The sequence below is a fragment of the Anastrepha ludens genome, chromosome 4 (assembly GCF_028408465.1).
Source record: "Anastrepha ludens isolate Willacy chromosome 4, idAnaLude1.1, whole genome shotgun sequence".
Taxonomy (NCBI): domain Eukaryota; kingdom Metazoa; phylum Arthropoda; class Insecta; order Diptera; family Tephritidae; genus Anastrepha; species Anastrepha ludens.
Genome location: NC_071500.1, coordinates 71,871,823 through 71,892,353, shown reverse-complemented (window position 1 = coordinate 71,892,353; position 20,531 = coordinate 71,871,823). Strand labels below are relative to the sequence as shown.

The following is a 20,531-nucleotide window of genomic DNA, read 5'->3' as shown; positions in this document are numbered from 1 at the left end:
ACTCAGTTTGATCTGATCTGATCTAGCATTGTATCCTTATAGCCGTCTTGCTATAAACTGGTAGGAAAATCACGTACTAAATATTATTAAAAAGGACCAAACTGAAAAAAGAAATTGAAAATGAGCAACAGTGTAGAATGGATTGACAGAGAGCAGCAGATACCGTAATAAAAACCGATGTCCATCCCATAAGGCGAGTCAAGTTTAAATTACGCCAATTTGTTTATACAAAGAGAAGTGATATGAGTTTTTTGTTTCGCATAGTACACTTAATAAAGAAAATAAAATAAAAATTGTTTTGATAGCTTACATAAATTTGCTGCTCTAACGATTTTCGCCCGACCAATATTTTTCGTGTCCATTCCTTATTAAGCAAACTTATTTATACACAATTTAAATAAGATGAAAATTAATTGACTTGAATAAAAATATTGTACGCTTTTCCCTTTGTTGGGGAAATTACAATATAATAAATAAAAAATCCCTTTGTTTGAATTATTTATTCCGATGTGTCAAATAAATAGAAATAACAATATTTTTCTTACAAAGTAACCAGCTTTTTCCTAAAACTTTAGACAGCAAATAAATTAGAAAACTATCACTATCTAAATATCAGTAGTAATTTTTAGACATTAATTACCTGAGCTAATTAAATATTTCACACGCTCGCTTTGGCTTAACAAAAGAAATTAATATCTGTATTAGATAATTTTTGAATACGATTTTATCTTGATCCTAACCAGCAGTTCAGACTGGTTGTGAAATTCTAAAACAATGGAGATTTTTTTTGCAAAATTTGATTTTTTTAATTTTTTAAGTTAGACATATATTTAATGCTCGATAAGAAAAAATTAATATAAATACAACTTTTAAGATTCTAGTTAATAATTTAACAATTCACAAATCCTTTTACAATGAACACAAATATATTACATACGGGGATATTTACAGTTTTATGACGCCGTCGATAGGCAGATAATTTTTGCAAAAAGGCCTTAAACATAAATGTCTCTTAAAAGCAAATCTACGTAAAAAGTCTTGCAACTTCCGGTAGAAACCTCCTTTACTATGAATTGAGGGCATGCAATTGGAATACATATAGTATATGTCCCAAACGCCTCGGCCCAGCTGACTAACTTCCACTAACCAACTTAAACCAAGATTGGCAACACAAATGATAAAATACGAGATTGTGTAGATTGAAGCGAAAATCGGTGATTAATTTTAAGAATACTGCTTTTAATTATTTTCAGAAATAAGAGACGTCCTAAAATGTGAATGCAAAGTGTGCCTGAAATGCTGATTGACTGTAAATGTGTCCAAAAATCCTATTACAAAACTCTGACAAGTGAGGTTACCGGATAACTATTATGTACATACATCCAAAGTATGCTATGAATAAAAGATAGCTCTTTCTTGCTGAATGAAGTTAGTTGCCAAGAGCTAGGGATCCATTATCATTACTAGAATGTGTTGAACTATGAAAAACTCAGCAGAAATTAACACTATATTTACAAATTTAATACAAAACTGCCAAAAAATTTACTGTCTTGTAGATATAAGGAAGATGAAAAAAACATTGTGGCAGTTTATAGAAAAATCATCTTTAATATAGAAAGAGAAAAGTAAAGTCGTAAATACAAAATTTCACATAATTTCGGAACGGAATACTGTATTTCTGGAAAAAGAATGGGATCGGCACGGCATCAGCTAATCAGTTTAGTGAAGTTTGCAATAACGATAGCCTTCTTTGCATTTTGAACATCGCGTTGCGCTGGGCTGTGAACCATTCAGTACCACTATACGCCAAAACGACGAAACACTATATGCCGTTAGGTTTTCCTAGTTGTAGCTAAATAGCAAAAGTAGCAAAACAAAAACTTTATACTTCTCCTGCTTTATACGCGACCTCCAACTTCACAGTCACATAACTAAACTTTAAAGCGAGGAATGAATTGGTAATGAACATTTTGGAAAGTTCAAGGGCGCATAGGAAAAATTTCGATGCGAAATGTAAACGAACTGCACTGTTGGATCAATAGTACTTACATATATATGACTATATACATACTATATACACATTTCTCTCTGTAGAGTAATTTTTGTTGAGTGACAGTATATAAAGTACTCATACGTATGTTTGTATTGTATAAATTTGCACACACATATGCACCTCATTAAACGAACTAGTCACTAATTGCAGAGACTTTTTCAATGCGCATATGCACACACACATATGTAGATATATAAGTATATGTATTGGGGTGGTTCTTATTTAATCCTTTGGGTATATTTCACATATCAGAGCTTCATACATTTATTTGGTCAAATTTGCACGTGACTTTCTGATACGTCATTGAAATGGAGGCAACATTTAGCATGTCCATTCTTGTTTATTTGATAGTAATTTTTGTTAGTGGGGTATCAATCAGTATTTTGGTGAGTTTTATTTGGAGTACACAGCCCCATAATCGCAGAAATAGAGAATATATTATTTTTTACCAAAGTAATAGCGACAGTTTTGAAGAAAGTAATGATTTTGATCAATTATGAATAACTCTTTTTGAAAAATATCGCACGTTTCAAAGATATTAATAATTTGCGTTTTGTTTTAAATTGGATTTATATGTTTTAATTTGTTTGTAATATTAATTGCGTGAGTAATATGAAATTAATGAGTTCTTGCATAAAATCTACTGCTTTAAATTTCCAACAAAATTAAATGCGCACCAAACGCAAAATTTCTTTCTTTCAAATAACAAAAAAAATTTTTTTTTGACACGTCATAATTTTATTCTATTCTAAGACATGAAAAAAATGTTAAATCTTATGTTTTTTTGCATTTCTAAACTGATATTTAGGGGTCGCTGTCAGCAAATTAAAATTTTAAGAAAAATATTATTTTCATAATTTAACACAAATCAAACAATTATAACAAGAAAATATAAGTGCTTTAGGGTGATAATGTAGACTTCTTCGTATTAAGGGGTTGCATACGTCCAGAATTAAAAAAAATCCGATTTTACTTTGTTCTATATTTTAAAAGTATTATTGGGAAATTCCCAATATTATAGCTTCTACAGCCCATTAACTAGGTAACCAGGTAACCTAAAACTTTAAACTTATTTTTCCCGAATCTACTTTTTCCGGCCTGTCTACATGATAACTCATACAGTTTTTAATATTTCTTGATGGTGTTTTTTTTAATATTCGAAAGTGTTTTTTCTATAGATTTGATTTTTGATATTTTTATCAAAAAATTTCATAAACATAATTAAAGTGTGACATTTATGACTTAAAACGCATACTTTTTTTAAAATGCCGTAAATTGCAAAATTTTTCGAAATTCATAAATCCGGCTCAACAGACTATAACTACAACTTTATTTTACGAGAATTTTTTTACATTTTACAGATCCATCAGCATTTCAAGGAGAAATGATGCAGACCGTGGAGCATCTTTTTTTATTGTACTTTGAGTCACGTCATTTTCATATACTAATTTTTGTAAAGAAAAATTAAAATCAACTTTTTATAAAGTTTAAGTAATATAGGCAATGTATACAATTTTTTTATATTTATTTTTATTTAGACCCAACAAGGGCGTACCAATGTTTGCGGTAGAAGTAACAAGAGTTTACCGCTACGTCAGGAGATGCCCAATGGCATTACTTGTAATGTTTATATGACTAATTAAGTTGTTTCGCATGCAATAATTTGTAGGAAAGAATATTATTATTTTCTCAAACTTTAGGGGCACGTAGTTGTGACAACTAAAAATCAGTTAAAAAACAATCACGCGTTCATTATTTAGGTGGTAGAAGCGAATGGCGAGTTGACGCCGCTACATTTCGAAAGTGGAAAAGTAAGAAGCGCCCTAATTGTATATATGTACTCAAATGATCAAACCTTTACCGAAACGCTGACACATTTAATTTGGATAATTTTATCAATTGAACACGCAAATGCTCTTAATCGTATCGAAAATGTGTGAGTTTCGCACTCTTTTCCATTAATAAAAAAACAAGGTACGTTAGGAATCCAATTTGACTTATTCACAGGAATAGATAAAATATTTTATGATTAATACACATTGAATTTTATTGTATTTATTTGAACTATTTATAAAAAAACGAACAAACTTACAGTAACACATTAAATTCAAAGTACTATGTAGTTTGAAAGCAAAACAAAATGTACTTCCAGTCAAGAAATTTAAAAGCATGTAACGTACAAGTATTTGCCGGCGAGTCTTGTTTACTGCCAATTAAAAATGAGTGATTTCACAACAATTGATTAAGCAGAATAACATTAACATGAATTGAAGCAATTGTTTTTGCCAACGGAATGTAGAAAAATCTGGGAACTTTTACGAAAAAATATTGGAAAAGTGGTTTCGGCTTATTTATTAAAAAATCAAAAAGCAAAACCAAAAACAAAGGCGAAGTACGCGATTTTCTTATTGTTTCATTCCCTTGGCGCATATGACTGTTATTCTCAACTCGTTTACATGTAAGATAAAGATATCGCAAACATGCCTCTTACTATAAAACTTGGGCGAAATAAAAGGAGACAGGAGGGAAAACTAGGCTTTAAATACCCGCTTTCTATAGCTGTGTACACTGGTGGCAATTCCCATAAGCTCACTTGTTTTGATTAAAATTTGTACACTACGTTTTAAGTGAGGTCGAAGTATGAGTAAAAATAAATACTAATACCTTTTATATTTTTTCGAATTTACTCTCGCCGCAACACAGCCGTCAGTTACTAATAATAGGCCTGATAAGATCAGTTACAAAAAAATCAATTCTGTTATCAAGAACCAATTTTTTTTTTAGTAATCTGTGCACTGCGTTATAAAATGTTTATTGAGTTATTCAAATTGAATTCACGACCATGACCATGAGAAAATTCTTGGAACAGTTTTTACGGTGGCTGAATTTCTTATAATGATTTTAATTCATCGATGCATTTCAGTCTTGTTAATCCTTGCTAATAATCGGTCGAAAATGTTCGAGGTTTAATTACATTTTTCTGCCAAGATGAGTTTTTAAAGCCACTGTAAACAACAATATGCCTCACACATCAAAACATTCTGAGTGCGTTTATGGCAAAATACATCAAACTTTCCAGTGGGAATGTCAGATGGCGCCTGGCAACCCTCGTGTAATTTGTTCAATTATAATCCACTTCAATAAATAAATAAAATGATGCCATTATTACCAATGTACAAATAGGTTAAAAAAGAAAATACAAATAAGAATATTAGCTTGACTACAAATATTTATAAGCGTAAATATTTAGTATATTTTAATGAGATTTGGCCAAAAAAAAATGTCGGTATATCGTCTAAAATATATTTATAGATAACACGGTAAAAAGTATGCACATTCAAATTATTATTTTGTTTTATTAACAGAGGAACACAAAGAATTCAGTCAGCCGAATGGCGACAAATTTTCATGTGTATATAAATATCTATTATATGTAGAAAGAAATTAAAATAGCCAATCAAAAAACTTGATTTTGTTGCTACCATAAAGCACATTATAATCTATATAAATGAATTTGTAAAACGCTGTTCATATATGGACAAGCAAACACCAACACAGGGCATAAAGCTGGGCAACTCTCATGGCATAATGATAATGATTTGGCGTCAGTAACTTCAACGCAATTTGTGGATAGCCTTATATTCCCGCTAAATGCATGAAAAGCAGTTATAAAAAGGGGTTAAACCTCACCGAGCAATTTCTTTTTTGTTTCTATGAATTCTTTTTTTTAACTACTTTTCCCCATAAATCTGGCCGTTGACGTCAATGGTGGTTTGAATATGGCAATAAATCAGACGTATTAGTTAAGCGCGCTGTATGGCAAGTTGCGCCATCTTGTTGGGACCAAATGTCGATGTTTAGCTGATTAATTTTTGGAAACAAAAATTCAGTCAGCATGGCTCGATGCTCGGCATACATTAAAAGAAAACCAAAAAAACCGATGATGAAACCAGTGCGCTATGAACTTCACGAACAGATTTATTCAATTTTTTTTTTTTTTTTTTCAAAGTAAATTTTCACAACTTGGAAGCGTTCTTCTGGCGTTAAACGATTCATGATGACTTGCCAAACCTTACTGAAAAAAAAGTCAACGCCGTTGCCATTCTCAGCTGTCAAACCATAGTTATCGATAGTTCTCATGCAGCTAAAAAAACACCCGATAGAAAGACATTTTAAATTTATTAAACATTATCATACAAACACGCGTACTTAACATAATTTATTTCATTAGGAATTTTCAGCATTTTGGGCTCTTTGCTCAATGTCTAATTAACGAACAGCTACCAATTAATTGCAACACTTTCTCAAAAATGTTTAAAATGGCAATACGCTTCTTACTTCTTTCCCCCAGAAACCGTTTTCACGCCTTCTATAATTTATGAATTTGGTAGCTGATCTCTCGTTTAATTTTTTTTTATTAAATTATAATATTAGGAAGAGAAATAGAAATACAGCGCCAAAACCGGTAATCTGAGTTACATACAATAATTGTAAACAAAACTCAGCTGAGGTGAAGTTTTAGTGTATGCACTCAAAATCGGTTTTTGTGAGTTCATTTCTAACGTATTCACAATAATCGAACTAACCTGAAGAGTCCTTGGTGAATATGAATTTGCTATTTCAAACCAAGATTTAGTTAAGCTACCACCACTTAAAGACATTGAAAAAATGGTTCCTTACTATTGAACATTTATGCAATACCAACCACTGTTGCAAACCAAACAATTCACAACTGATTACTGAATATTTATGTACGAAAAATTAACACACAAAGAAAGTATATTCTATGCATTATTTCACTAAATAACAATTTTTTCTAGTGATGACGGAAAGACCGCAATTTTGATTACTGATAGAAAAATGTATCGCCTCCACCGCATCAAATTTTTATTTGGTTTTTCTATTCCTTCCAAGGTGATAGATATATGTAGTTACCAAGGCGAATGAATTTGCTTTGATTGAAATAACTTACATATTTTCAAAGCATATTTGAGGATCGAATTGAAAAATATAAACAAAATATTGCTTAATCTGCTTTAATTGCTCTAATGCATTTTTTTATAAATACAAGTGGATGCAAATAAATGAAGATATTCGAGGAATTCGATAAGGTACAGGGATACATTTGCGTGTAATGAAACGAGTAATTTGTATGGCTGGATGGAAACTATCCACAAAAATGCTTACAAGCGCTTCTTTGTTTTTAATTTACTAACGGAATCATTGAGGACTAGGAAAAATGCTGAATTCCCGCTCTAGAATACACTCACCCTAGTTTAAACGATTTTTTTTCTTTCTGTTTTTATAGAAAATTAAAATTAAAATGTAAGCAAACAAAATGTAAATAAACATCTCAGTTTGATAATCCACAACCAAGGTAAATAAAGAAATATATATCAGCTGATCTACCCATATCACTTTGTATAAATTCGCCTTGGTTCGACGATTTTATTCTTTCATTTAAATATAAGAACGACTATATACTGCATGCATACATATACCTATGTATGTAATTGGAGCTTACATGCTTTCTTGACACTTTGGCTGAGCTCCTCCTCCATTTACAATTTTACGTTGCTTCCGAATGGTAGATGATTCTTTATGAAGAGCATTTGCATGGTAGAAATTCACTTGTAGGTTCGCCATTGCTTTTTGAGGGATAACCGCTATTTAGCTGTAATACCAAGCGTTCCAGGCATTATGGCCTTCAGTGTTTTATTCAGTAGCCTTGCACAGTTTTGTACACATTACCATATAGAAATTCGAAATGAAATCATTTCGAAACCTTTCATTGCGAGACATGTCAACAAAAATTTGTTTTGTGGCTGAATTATGTATCTGCAGTTGGTTGATTGTTAGTATCAATTTGGCCGACCTAAGATGAGCTAGTTTCAATACGTCTAACTAGAGCAAAATTATAAATAAGACTCTCAGATATGTTGAATTGATAAGTAGAGACCAAATACTAACTCGTACTTTTTACGAAATGTCTTTACTTTAGCAAACAGTTTTTAACACATGGCATATCGAGTCATTCAAATATGTGAATGACCTTAGTATTTCAGTGGAAACCACGTCATTCCATGTCCTTCAAATTTGAATAGATGAGACAAGCAGAATAAGAAAATTTTAAAACAAAAAATGTTTAAATTGTGCAACTACCTTTACAAAACAAGGATATTTGGAATGCAGATTGATCAGATTGATTGGTTCTCACAGAAAAAAAAACCCTAAATCTGTTGCTGGTTTCATGTAGCTGTGAGTCGTTTATGTTTCAATTATATTCCAAAAGAACACTCACTTATATGTCGATTTATATGAAAAGCAACAGCAAAACTTGTATATATTAGCCCAGTTAAATTCAATTCGCACATCTGTGAAATTTCTGTTTCCATTTTGTTGCGTTTTCTTATGTGCGCACTTTGCTGTCTTAACAGTTTATTTTTAAAATGGCATCATGACATTTCTGTTTTAACACTGGTTTTTTAACATAATCTAGGTGGAGATTTGAAGTTAAGGAACTTGAAAAGGAATAAAACTTACTTTGAAAATTTTGAAATAACATTTTTTCAGAAGTGAAAAAAATAAAAGAAGGAGTGCGAAAAGTATCTGCAGTGTTGTTTAGCTGGAAAAGCTGAATTTTGAGCAGCCGAAATACCAATGTGTTGGTCCATGTCCTCCTTGCGAGTTCCAGTAAGTAATAATTTTATTCATATTTACTTCAAAATAAATAATTATTTTTTAATATTCAAAAAAGCACCTTCATGCTTGAAGGTTTTCCACCATGCTTCGCGCTTTACGTGGAGCTGATGGTTGAGATATTTGGGCGCAGCCAACATTTCTTGTTATTAATTTATGTTAAAATAACTTTATTTTAGTTTATTTATATTTTACTTTATATACTATTTATAATTTACTTTGAATATGAATTTATACTCACCAAGTTTTCAATATATTTAACTGTTAATTTTTTTTCGTTTGCTTAATTTTGGAAGTATCTGAGTTTACCCAGCTGAAGTGTTCTTTTGCAACTCGTGTACAAAAGAATGGAGCTATTGTCAACAAACGAAATTGTAAACATACAAAAATTTTGGTCCACACGTTATGAAACATTACCAAATTTAGCATGGCACGTAGTATAGACCATGTACGTAATGTGATAACAAAAATATGTCATATAAGCTGCAAAAAGTACACTACACCCAAAACACTTAAAAACCAGACCATCCAATTCCTATGCAAAATCGGACGCTCAGGTCTTATAAGTATTTTTTAAAAATGCACATTCTCTTTACAACAAACAGCGATTTATTTTTCGAGAATATTACTTGAAGTGAAGTGAACTAAGGCATTGCAATCAAAGAAAGACTCGTTTCGCTCAGTCTTGAAAATATAAGAGTTAAACAAAATGTGGATTTTGACTCATGTCTTGTCGTCGCTTAAAAACTAACAAATTTTTTTTTGTTATGCAGTTAAGAAAAGGAAACAAGTTGAGGTGCACTTTAAATTAAGGACTAGTTCTGCAAAGTTCAGATTATTGATAAACAACAAAACTTTAGTTATTTTTTTTTTTTGATCTGTTTGGAAACGTCGGTGTTTAGATATGTTATAATTAAAACAAATAAGTCTAAAATTTACGCTTAATACCATATTAATTTAAAAATAGTAGCTATGTATACATTCTGTTAAAAAAATATCGGGAATTGTTCATTTAAAAAGCTCGCGTTACACATATGTCTAATTTTTTGTTGCTGGAATGTTGTCTCTCATAGAGTCGCAGAGTTTGAGCGTGACCTGTCAATTAGCTTGTTTTAGGCATTTAATTATATCAGTCAACCGCAGGTGTGCTCTGCTCGAACAAAGAATTTGACTTAGATTTTGTGTTTTGAACGGGATTTCCTGTGCCGAATCGCTGAAAATATTACAGAAAGAATATGGCGAGTGTGCTTCATCAAAAACACGCCTCTACGAGTGGTATAAAGTTTTTGCAGAGGGCCGATAAGTCCTGGAACATTTGCCTCGATCTAGTCACCCATTGATGGATGGAAACGTCGACAAAGTCAAAGAAACGGTGCTGGAAAACCATCATTTAAGTTTGAGAGAAGTAGCTCATGACCTTAGCGTGTCTCACGAATCAATTCGCAACATTTTACACCATCGATTGGGCATGAGACGCGTGGCTGCTCAACTCGTTCCAAGAGAGTTACATTTCTTTAAAAAAATTCATCGGTAGAAGGTGGCTTAAGACATGCTTGGTCCAGCGCATCATAACAGGTGAAGAGACGTGCTATATAAGTTTGACATGCAAACCAGTCAACAGGCGGCTGAATGGCGGCGCTTCGATGACTGGAGTAATCGTTGGCAAATGTGTATTGCTCCGAATGGAGCCTATTTTGACGGCGATAAAATAAATGTTGATGATTATACAATTATTTTGCGATTTATTAAACGATTCCCGATATTTTTTTGACAGAATGTAAGTAATGAAAAAAACATACACTACCTCACAAAAATATTCGGCCAATTTTTTTTCTAGGTTATAAAATATCAGAAACTATTTTCAGTTTTTATTTATTGCCTAAAAAGTAATTTAGTCATTTCATTATATAAAGTCAATAATATATTTTATTTTTTCAGGCAAAAACGTAAATAAATAATTCATTAACGTAAAAAGTATGTGCATTTACGACACAAAAGTATTTTGGAAAATAATTGCAAACATACCTAAAATTCATGGTATTTTTAACTAATTTCCTAATATCCTTTAATTTTAGTAACTTCTCTAATTAATCAATTCTGCGTTGTCACAGCTGATACTTCTGCACATTCTTTGAGTATCGCTGCTTTAAGGATGTCCCTTGACGTAATTTCTTGTTTCCGAATGGTATGCAACAAAACCGCCCACTAGTGCTCGATCGGATTTAGATAAGGCAACTGAAGTGGTGTTTCCAAAACATTTGTGGTGTTATAAATATAATATCCAAAGCTTGGCATATTGAGCTGTATGCTTTGGGTTTTTGTTTTATCAAGTTTATTGTCGCTAGCACTAAAATTATTCTCTAATATTTGAATATAAGGCGATGGTTAATTTTATTAGTAATAAATTGCAAGTTAGCGACACCGTTTGGCCTTATGCATCCCCACAACATTCCATTGCTATCACCGTGCTTAACTGAAAGGTGCATTTCGGAATTAATTTTTCGCCACACTGTATTACCACAATCTGGCCTAAGAATGTTAAATTTAGTCTCATCACGTAGTATTATTTTTTACCTGCGATCATATTACTTTTTGCGACTTCCAAACCATTTTTGGTTTTTTGCACTTATTACCGACTTAATGTATGGTATTTGCGCATTAGACCCAGGATCTCTAAGCGTTCTTCGCACAGTTTATCACTAACGGTTATTCTGCTAATCTCAGCGAGATTCCGATTAATATCTGGGGTAGGGCTTAACGCGGGGACTTATTGTAACATTTTTCAGGCCTTCGTGATTGCTGTTCTAAATTTATCGAATTTTCCTGGACGGTTGAAATGCTTCTTTTTGTGGAATTTAATATCTCTTTTAATGCTTTTCTTCATATTCTTTTCCTTTCCTCCAAAGTAGTTTTTTTTTTATTTCCTACCCATATTATAAACAACTTCTCGTATTTGAATGAATGTAAAATTCCACAAAGAGCGACGCGCCTTTGTGTGGATAACGGTAAAGCCAATTACGATTCAAAACTCCAAATACTTATGTATGTGATGTGAGTTCAAGTCAGTTCATATTTTGTTTTTGTTTTGAGATGTTGAATTCTTTTTTTCAAGATAAAGCTAAGTGTTTATATGTATTAAAAAATGAATTGTTGAATATGGACCCGAGATAGAATAATCTTTGTTTCGGCTCTCTACTAGAAAAATTAGATATCCGAATACTTTTGTGAGGCACTGTGTGCATATATAGCTATTTGTAGCTTATCACTCTTATGAAGCAACTCTTGCGAAAGAAACGTCATTGAAAATAACGCTGATCGGCAATCGAAAAAATACTCGTTAAGAACAGTTACGTGACGAGATAGGTAGAACTGAAAGTGTAAGTACTTTTGAATTCCCTTGTACTTTTAGAGTCTGAGTAGTTAAATTATTAAATAATTGAGCTAGGAAAGCACACACAATTTCACAGTGTACAGAGGATTGATTAGCATTATCACATTCAGTGAACTGCATAATTGAACTATAAATTGGATTGACTCATGCACTCTTTACAATGAGACAAATTAAATAATTAATTTCAATTGAATGTTATCACATAGAAATAATCGAAAAGCAAATTATTGAATTGAAATACTTCTATAAAAAATATTTGAAGGTATTTATAGAAGAGGTTGTGTGCTGTGCGACATGAAAAAAGGGTGCACCTCGCCTCGCACGGACCCTCCCGCCTTTGCAACACCATTTGTGATAAGCTTTAATTGGGTATTTTGTTAATGAAAGGCTTCGTACCTTTTAGCATAAATTTACATATAAATTTTCACTTACGAGCTTTATTTTTATTTTTTTTTTGTTTGTTTTCAGTGCAATTCACTCGTGGAAGTTTTCGCGCGTTGATTTATTACGATTTTCGAAGTAGATTAGTGAGACAGGAATGCAATGATCAACTTACTTCGGTTTTTGGGTCAAGGTGAACATAACAAAAAAAAGTACTATTGAAGTCGAACGATCCGTTTTCGAGTTATGCGTGGTCTTAAGTTAGGTTAGGTTTCTGTGGTTGCCACTCTCCATATAGTTGCCGAGGGACCCAATGAGGCCTGAAGGCCCGTAGTGGAGGTCCTAGATTGGATCCAAGTTCCACACCTAATTCCCAATGTGGTGAATCCATTTCGTCCCACGGATAAACGATAAAATACTATGAATGACTGCCGACTCCAAGTCTCAGAGGAAACCAACGAAATGAGTTTGCTGTCTAAATCACGTTCTGGCAAGAGCGGAACAGTGGCAGGATAAATGTTCAACGTTTTCCATTTCCTCCCCATTCCTGCAGCTACGACAGACGTCAAACTCCATATACATGGCTTGATTGAAAAGTAATGAACCTTAATTTTTTAAGCAGCTTTTGGCTTATACAACTAATATTCTTCGAAATAGGGCCCTTGAGCATCAATACACCGCTGGTAGCGGTCCTTCCACTGCAGGAAACATCCGCCGGAATCGCGTTCAATTCGGCTGTCACAGTTTTTTGGATCGCCTCGATGGAGTCGAAACGCCTCCCCTTCAGCTTTCTTTTCAGGCGCGAGAACAAGAAGAAGTCCGGAGTGGTTAGGTCTGAGCTGGAAGGAGGGTGGGGAAGCACCGGAACTCCCATCTTGGCCAATGCAGAGGTGCAGAAGAAGGCGGTGTGCGCCGGCGCATTATCGTGATGAAGGCTGCAATTCTTGACGAGGTCGGGCCGAACACGGGCGACGCGGTTTTTCAGCCGAAGGAGCACTTCTTTGTAAAATGCCGCGTTTACAATGCTTCCTGGAGGTACAAACTGTTTAGCTTTACGCAAAATTTCATTTCGCGCGCGGAGCGATGTTGACTGCACCGCTGTTGCCAGCGAACTGGGACCGGTTTCTAGTGGAAGGAGAAGGTCCAACGATCATTCTTTCTCATGTATTCTCATTAGGCAGTGATGATACCAACCACTGCACTAATATAAATCCGACCTAGATTGATGATGGCCCTAGTTCTGTGCTCATTCTGTTTAGGCCAGACTCGTCTAGTTATCTCACAAGTGGACTCCGAGCCATCTACTCTTAGAGATACCCACATGTTAAACATAACTGGAACAGGGTTGGATAGACTGATTTAAAAAATCAGTTTCCTTCTGGCCAGTTCATCCGCGATGTAATTGCTAGGCATGTTTCTGTGTCTAGGACCCCAGAAGTGTAGCTATGTCTAGTTCGTGGGGCACCGCTTGAGCCAGCTCATTTAGAATATCTTTACATGCGATTGGTACTTTGGATGAAGTACCTTGACACTGTAGATTTTATGGCAACTTGACTATCAGAGTAGATAGTGATCGATTATGCTGCGACGGATGAGTGCCTGACCCACAATGCAGCCTCCTTTATAGATATAAACTCGGCTTGAAAGACACTGCAGAAGTCCGGTAACCGTAGTCTACAGCTCTCCCGGGTCAAAGTTTACCTATAACCGTTTTGCATGCATATAGAGTAGTAACTGCTTTTCTAGGCCTGCCTTCGATGTTTCGATCCCAGTTGAGTTCACTGTCTATAATAATCCCGAGTGAATTTAGTATAAGGGTAAGTCCTACCACATTTAAGGGGCCTTGAAATCAGGTATTTAATATTTGTTTGCGAGTAGCACTATTTCGGTTTTAGTGGCGTTAACTTACAGTCCAATCAGATAGCTATCCATAATTAAGAGCGCGTTTTGTAACAGTTCGTTCAGAACTCGGAAATTGGAGATGCTTCCCTGATGCCGGTAATGCAATATCATTTGGCTATGCGATGTCTGAAGCAGAGCCCTGACAACAGCAACCGGGTAGAAAGCCCTTTCTATGTCGAGAAAGATACCTAGCGTAAATTTTTTAAGTATTGCACCCCTACGGACCTGCCTTCAGAGTATGGCAGTGAGGGTGGATTTGTTGTCAAAAACCATACCCGTATAAAAGTATGTTTTTTTTTTTGATGTAATTTTCTTAGTTTGCAAATAAGACTGAAATTTTAGTTCGTGCAATGTTTGAACCTTTTGTCATATGGCTTTTGTTGCAGTAAGAAATCTTTTACTAAATAAATTGTTCGTACATTTTGTATAATACATGCAACCATGCGCGTCCAGGTAAAACTGCATTAGTCACTATATCTGCCCAACCTCTGCTTTTTTAATTGTATTTAAAATTAATTTGTACACTAACAAATATTTGCATTTTACATGAAAGAAAATCAGTGCAATCAATCGAAGTTAGATATGTACATATGTATACACTTGCAGGTTCCACCGGGAGCGGTAGTTTGATAAGTACTTTTTATAACTGCCAACTTATTTAATAGTCTATCGGTAATTAAAAAATGCAGTAAGGTATGGTTTGAATTTTTATAAACTATAATTTATTAATTTTGATATTGCATATATGTACATATGTTTTTTGCGAATTATTAAAACAAATAAACTAATTAAAATGATTTACAAATCCTGTAACTGAATATCAACATGCAAGCGAAACAGAATTTGCGCTGTTTATTTATATGTGTGTTTGTATGAAAGTAAATTAAAAGCCTCTATAATTTGAAATGTTGTACGGCATACCCCAATCTTGTGATGATTGAAGTTATAATTTGATTTGATTTTAAATCAAGATATAAGTCGCAATTACAACAACATAGTTATGAAAGAGAAGCGACAGCAAATCCACCATATTAAGACACATACGCCGTTGGAATGATTTTTGTTAATAAAACAAGGGAAATTTATAAATAGTATATACCGTATATGTGTATAAATCACCAAATGGAAGGTATGCTCCTCGATTAAAACCTTCCGGCTTGTCGCCTTCATATCCACCACAGTCCGTCGTCGGTTTTACATTACCGGAACGACGTAGATTACTGCAAAAACTCTCATTTCAATAGCATTGCTCAGACATCAATTTGTATGTTGTTACAACAATATCAACAACAACAATGTTTGAGACCATGTCTCAGAAAAAGACGAGCAAATCTGAATCAAATTGGAATCGGAGTGGGGATCAGTGAACTTTTATTTGACTGATTATAAGCAGGTCGGCACTTACATAATAAAACCAAAGCTCTAAGTCTAAAGAAGCCAACATGATACGCTGTTCCCCCGCCTTGCCTGGCTTCTACACTTTGAAATTTCTGCAACCAACTCCAAGAGTTTCCTCATAGGCTGCTGGCTTTTCAATAAAGACGTTCAGCAATGGCATTGAAGATTCTTCTTCCTCTTAATTGGCGAGATAACCGCTAACGCGATTTTGGCCGAGTTTAACAAAGCACGCCAGTCGTTTATTTGTGCTCACCGGCGCCAATCGGGCACACCAAGTGAAGCCAAGTTCTTCTCCACCTGATCTTTCCAACGTAGAGGAGACCTCCCTCTTCCTCTGGTACCACCGGCTGGTACCACATCGAATACTCTCAAATCCGGAGCGTTTGTATCCATTCGAATGACATGACCCAGCCAACGTAGCCGCTGGATCTTTATTCGCTGGGCTATGTCTATGTCGTCGTAAAGCTCATACAGCTCATCGTTCCATCGCCTGCGATATTCGCCATGGCCAACGTGCAAAGGTAAAAAAATCTTACGCAGAATCTTTCTCTCAACTCCAAGCGTCGCTTCATCGGATGTTGTCATCGTCCACGCTTATGCGCCATACGTTAGGACGGGCATAATGAGAGCCTTTTAGAGTGTTAGTTTTGTTCGTCGAGAGAGGACTTTACTGCGAGGCATTGAAGATTGGTGTTTAAAATTAAACAGTGTTTTTTTTTTACATTTTCACTTCTTCACTCATGACTCATAATATAACACAAATATGAGACATCTACTTCCCTATATATTTCATATATAAACCATGAAAGATTGCCAGATAGCTTTTTTATTGCAAATTATGAATGTACGAGTTAGCGACATATTTTGTGGGATCGAAAATGTAAAAAAACAATATACATACATACGACTTTTTGAAAAATGTATTTAAATTTTAAGTTTACTACAAAGAAATTATGCAAATATATTGTATTCGTTTATCGCAGTTTGAGAACTTTTTAGCTATATTATAATAGAGCTCTACGCACATTCGGACTAGAACGTGAGCAACGAGGTATACATATTTATGCAGGATTCTAAACAAAAAGCGAAATAAAAAAAATTGGTTTATATATAATATAATGGGCTTCTCAGGAGCTCAGTTATTCTCCACAGTTTTCAAATAAAGTATATCGTCCTCCTTTGTTTAGCAAGTTATACATATTGGACCCTTTCCAATTAATTGTATAATATTCAACTTAATAAAATTTATATCACGCGCTAGACTAGTTAGAGTTCGTTCCAGCAAAACATTTGACCGTTTAGTGCGTTCCCACGATCGGTTTTTCTACGCAACTTGAACGGCCCAGAGTTATGCCCGGCCAAGGACTGTCACTTCAGAAGCATTCCCTGTATATACTTTGGAAATGTTTATTCTGCTACAACAACAAAAACCACTTGGTGCGGTGTATTTCACTTTTCATGACGTCACAGTATCGTCTCCATGAAGCTAAAACACTTACGAGGAGGGTCAGTATCGAGCTCCATTTTAAAACTTTCTGTTAAATAGACTTAAGCACTTTATCATTCTCTGCGCAGAAATGTGCCTTATCTATTATTGAATATGAAAGTAACATTCACGTAGGACACCATATGCTTATCAGTAGTGTGCATAAATACATACATAAAACCTTCTGTTTTAAAAAAATTAAGTCGACATAAGCGAAGGCCGTAGCCGAATGCGTTTGTGCGTGACTGTCATTTGGGTTCGAAACGCTTAATACGCAGGAAACTCAAAAATGATAGAAAAGGTATGTAATAGCGGTCGGAAAACAGTAACAAACTTCCGATACAATTTCTGTTCGGAAGCGACGTAAAACAAAAGGCCACTCTATTTCGAGAAACTACATCAAGTCCAACACCACAAATTAGAGGTGAGGTGGTGCTTGGACAAACACCCAAAAAAGGATATCCATTCAGGATATGGGTTATAAATTAATTGATTTATAATGAATAGTTGAAATGCAACTGTGACTAGTGGGCAGGATCAGTCCAATACATATTAGTATAACGAAAGATCTATGTTCGTAGATCAAAGATTAGATATAAGGTTTTAGTTAGCAGTTCTCTGCTCAATTCTGGGTCGAAAAAACTTTGAAAATAATAGAAAATCTCTTCTTTTTGAAAGTATCTGGTAATTAGAGTAAGCAAAGGAAATTAAAGTTACGTGCACGATTAATTAGAACTCATAACAGTTTAGCGTATTAGCGCATTTGTTTAATATGGAGCCAAATCTTTACATACGTATCGATTGGAAATGCCACTTTTGGACTGCGGTACTCGATAACAAGTTTCTTTAAATTATGCAAAATGAGTTACGTGAATAAACAGCCGGTATTTTATTTTATATTTTTATTGTGCCGTAATTCGGTCCCAGGTTTTTATATGAATGCGCATATGAGATGTAGGAATACATTTAAACATATACATAGTATATTGAACGCCTCTCAATAAATTTGTACTGATCAATATAACGATTTTTGGGCTACGTAGTAGCCGGTTACGTAGAACCGACTATCGTGGGAACGTAAGGTTCTCCCTGGCAACGCTAGGGTTTCCCCAGAGGAAGCTTAAAAAATTACGATTTTTTAGGACTATATTTCCTTAATGTACTGAAATAACATTGAAGAGAGCTTTATAACCTATTTATTAGACCAGCAAATATATTACCAAATTTATAACAAAGAATAATTCATAATAAATAAAAAAAAAGTTTGAAATAAGAAAGTTTTTGTGTATTTTGGAAAAAATGAAGCGAACGCTTTAGAACGGAGACCTTCAGGCAATTATGTATAAGTACAGACGCAACAGAAAATATTGCGCAATTTTCAATTTTATTAGTTTATATAAAAAGGAACGCTGGCCAAAATTCGGGTGATTAATAATTATTAAAATAACTAATTATAAAATAAATAAAATTACAACAATTATTCCCATTGATTGTCTGGGTTCTTTAATGTTCATTTTATTCTTTTCTTAATATTGTTCCTTAGACAGTTCATCCAGCACATTTATTTTGTACGGTATTACAAACGTTCGAAATATAATTAAACTATTATATATTAATTAAAATTAACAGCATTTTCGTCAAATATAAAAAATTATTTAAATGTAAATCAAATGTTCAATCAATACGAGTAAAGGGTTTGAGTGAGTATGTTTTTGCATGTTGAAATATATTACCACGTGTAAAAAGAATGTGAAGTGTATTTAGTGATTGAAGAGAGCAACACTTTAAAAGTGGTTTTTGTTAATAACTTTTGAACGAAGACAAAAAATCATTTCGGTCTCTTCAGGTTTTCAATTCTGGGGCCAATACGCATATATTGGAGCATCCCTTCACTTCTCTTTATCAATTCGCCATAAGCTGAATAATTCTCTAATTTTTAAATTAGGTCCAACCACTTCGACAATAGAGGCAAAACTTCCGCGGCCATAATGGTTGGCCAATCAATTTTTAACATTTATACATTTTTGACAATTACCACTAAGTATCTACTTACCCACAAATGATTATGCCGAAACATTGTACTAAAGCAGGATAAAAATTATTCATCGACACTGACTGTCCGCTGTCCGGTGCAGATGTCGTTGTGGTGGTCAAAACTGTGGATAGTGTAGAAGCTCGAAACATCGAGTCAATATCATCCATATCCATGTCGTTATCTGAATCGACACTTTCAATGTTGGCGTTGCGAAATACGCCCAACGCCATTGAACTATCCATTATTGTTGATTTTGAATAACACGGCACCAATTGCGCTTATATATTCTTTTCATAAAAAAATGTTGCAAAATTTTTCCGGTATATTTCCAACTTTAATTTGCAATTATATTGAAATATAGGCACACAAAATTAATATTATCAGCAGCATTCATGTTATGGGTTATTTAGTCACATATCGCGTTGTAAATCAAACAATTTATTGTTTTTTCGAAGCTTTGTGTCTGGGTTTTTCAGTTGCCCTTGGCTCTGAGCGCAGCGACTATGCTTGCAAATTGGGGTTGTTCTCGCCCATCCGCTTTATTACTTGTATGCAGATTTCAGTGAAATCACCGAACGGCATACAGTTGAGAATATTTCGCTTTACGTAGACATGGTGTATTTTATTTTCGGTTGCAAAAAATCGAAAGTAGCGTAGCTTGTATATTATATTTACGTCGCGGTGTATTTGTTTGACCTCGTAACAATGTTTTGTTTTTCTTCTATATGCAATTTTTTACACTACCAGAAACTTCACAATTTTAATGGATCTGTTTTGCTAAGAACAGCACCCGCGCGTTAATAATATTGCACGGAGCGTTACGTTATCACTGCGGAGAGTTACAGCGTGCTTTGGACATATTTTTACCGAATTTGATTAATTTATGCACATACTAAGCCAGTAAAACTTAGGAACAAATAACAAAAGAATACACCATCATACAGCCATATAATGTCAAAATAATTTTTTTTTAAGAAATAAGTACTTGCGACATCTAGGGGTAGTTTTATCAACAGCTGGTTGTTCAGAGCTGCCAGAAGCACGACAATTTTAACGATTAGAAACAAGATTAAACATAATAGGGCCCCCACACAGCGATACAAGGAAAACAACCATCAAATTTGATGGATCTTTGATATATTATCAAGGCGCCATCAAATTCATAGATGGGACATTTCACAAACAC

The 20,531-nt window shown here is 34.1% G+C and overlaps 1 protein-coding gene across 1 annotated transcript in view; it reads right to left on the bottom strand.

Annotated features, from left to right (window-relative positions):
* LOC128859763 (integral membrane protein GPR155) overlaps positions 1 to 20,310 on the bottom strand; it is a 69,992-nt gene extending 49,682 nt beyond the window's left edge. Inside the window, exon 1 of the mRNA XM_054096824.1 lies at positions 19,364 to 20,310. Within this exon, the coding sequence (XP_053952799.1) occupies positions 19,364 to 19,587 (224 nt within the window). The 5' untranslated portion in view covers positions 19,588 to 20,310. The remainder of the gene's footprint in view (positions 1 to 19,363) is intronic.
* Between the last annotated feature and the right edge of the window lie 221 nt (positions 20,311 to 20,531).